This window comes from Cyprinus carpio, chromosome A12 (assembly GCF_018340385.1).
Source record: "Cyprinus carpio isolate SPL01 chromosome A12, ASM1834038v1, whole genome shotgun sequence".
Lineage (NCBI taxonomy): Eukaryota > Metazoa > Chordata > Actinopteri > Cypriniformes > Cyprinidae > Cyprinus > Cyprinus carpio.
In genome coordinates, this window is record NC_056583.1 from 24,957,226 (window position 1) to 24,959,725 (window position 2,500).

At 38.0% G+C, this 2,500-nt stretch overlaps 1 protein-coding gene across 1 annotated transcript in view; it reads right to left on the reverse strand.

Moving 5' to 3' along the window:
* The window catches only part of LOC109088420 (ornithine aminotransferase, mitochondrial), an 11,875-nt gene that overhangs the window by 6,490 nt on the left and 2,885 nt on the right, over positions 1-2,500 (reverse strand). The window contains 1 exon segment of the mRNA XM_042768146.1: positions 942-1,176. Within this exon segment, the coding sequence (XP_042624080.1) occupies positions 942-1,155 (214 nt within the window). The 5' untranslated portion in view covers positions 1,156-1,176.

The following is a 2,500-nucleotide window of genomic DNA, read 5'->3' on the forward strand; positions in this document are numbered from 1 at the left end:
CACAGATTCTACTACATATCTAAACTGAGCAGGGATGTTTGACTGACTGTATTTCATTATGATAATGAAGGCTGCATTGTCAAGGCAGCAAAGCTTAACTGTGTGCGCATGCGGCGCCGGCAATCACTTGAATTTTTCCTTCTAACAGTGGAAGCAACTACTGGTTTTTAATCAAACTAATTGGAATTGTAAACGGTTTGCCTTTAGTTGTGTACATTCACAATAAAAAAAATCTTTGTGTGTAAAATAGGCCTAAAGAAAAATAGGATGCCGCTTTCTGCCGTCTGGTTTCCTTTCGCACAGCACAAAAATGAACCGAAATTGCATTTTTTGTTCATTTTATTAATTTATTAAGTAAAAATACATTTCTCGTATAGGCCTATTTTTTCGTTTTATATATATATAGCCTAGCTTTATTATGTTTTTCTCTGCTCACAGAAGCGCTGCAGGTGCATGATGGGATATGAAGACCGTGAATCCTCATGTTCTGTTGTTTGCTGCTTTTTTGAAACAAATGTTAGTATTTTAACGGGTCACAGACACTTATCCTTTCTAATTTAAAATAATCTTGTTGGTTAATGGTTAATAATCAGTTAACGAGCGTCGGTTATCGGTTAGGAAAAGAACATCCCTAATTCTCATAATTCTGACTTTCCTCTAAATTCTGAGTTTATATCCTGTAATTCTGACTTCTCTGACATTTTCAGTTTAGATCTCACAATTCTGATATTCCTCTGAACTCTGAGAACAAGTCAGAATCGTGGGGAAAATGTCAACTTTGTGAGATATAAACTTGCAATTAAGAGTTTATAACTTGCAGCTGCGAGACATGAACTCAAATCCTGAGAGAAAAGAAGTCAGAGCTGTGAGACACAACTGAAGCACACTGTGAGCTCGACTGTGGATGAGAAACCTTCCCAGAGTTCTGTGCGCAGACCTACCCTCTCCTCGCTCCAGCGCCACGGGCAGCGGGTGGTAGTTGTGAGCGCCGTATCGATCCTCGCGAGCGTAAACCTCTTCTGGAGTCAGCTGACGCGCCGCGGGTTTGGCTCTGGACGCCGCTGAGGAGGACGTGCGTGTCCCAGAATGCACTGCACGGCTCAGGACGGGCGTCACGCGGCAGACGCCTCTCATCAGACTCTTCATGCTGTTCATGACGGTTCACTCCGAGACACACTGAGAAACAATCATTCAGTCACACGCGTCTAGCGCATCTTTAGCTCAAATACTCTTTCACAGAATTTTTTTTTTGCATGACTGGACCTCACTGTAGGCTTGACACTAATCTTGTTCACAAGGAGCACATGTAAAAAAATTTAGCGGTGCAATTCAAATTTTTCTAATGATGTGTTTTAATGAGGAGATATAGAGAAATTTACAAACACAATTATTTAATGATCAGAATACAGAAAGTACACAAGGTTTTTAAATAATTTTCCTTCAGACTCTGTTTAATAGGGTGTTAATGTAATTATTTATAGTCCTATTAAACTGTATCAATCAAATTTTCACAACAGTCATTGAAGCTTTTGACACGGTATATGGTTTTATCACAATATATAATTTAGAAAGTAAAAAAATAAATAAAGTGTTGCCATACTAACAGGTTGAATAACTTTATTCTTTTACTAAAGAAAGACTTTTTTTTATAAAAACACAAAAATATAAAGTAAACAAGTGTTTCAAGATTAGAGTGCAAAAGAGTGAAAGAACAATAGGTTACACTTTACAATAAGGTCCCATTAGTTAACTTTAGTTAAAGCTGGTTAACATTAACAATAGCTAACTGTTGCAGTAGTTAATATTATTTGTCAAGGTTGATTAATAAAAATACAACTATTTATTGTTAGTTCATGTTAGCTTCATTAAATAATATTAGCAGACAACTTTAGATTTTATAATGTATTATTAAAAGTTGAAATCAACATGAACTAAGATTAATAAATGCAGTTATTGTTATTTCATGTTAACTAATATTGTAAACTAATGTTTATGGAACCTGTTAAGTGTTACCGAACAATAATAACGAATCAGCCAATATATAGGTAGGCCACGCTTAAGGTTAAAATAAAATAAATGAGTTTAAGATTGAAAATAAATATAGTAGCTCATTAAGTCTTTAAGTATGAATTATTTGGTGCTATGCTGAAGACTAAAGCGAATATAAACATGTAAATGACTGTTTGAAACAGAAAGTAGTGCAGCTGCTTCGTTTACAGGGTTACCGGGGCAACGGCAGCTGCTTCGTTTACAGGGTTACCGGGGCAACGGCAGCTGCTTTGTTTACAGGGTTACCGGGGCAACGGCAGCTGCTTCGTTTAACAGGGTTACCGGGGCAACGGCAGCTGCTTCGTTTACAGGGTTACCGGGGAAACGGCAGCTGCTTCGTTTACAGGGTTACTGGGGAAACGGCAGCTGCTTTGTCGTTTAACAGGGTTACCGGGGTAACGGCTGCATTTCTGTCTCCGTCAGCCGCCCTCTAGTGCCTCTTGTGCACTTC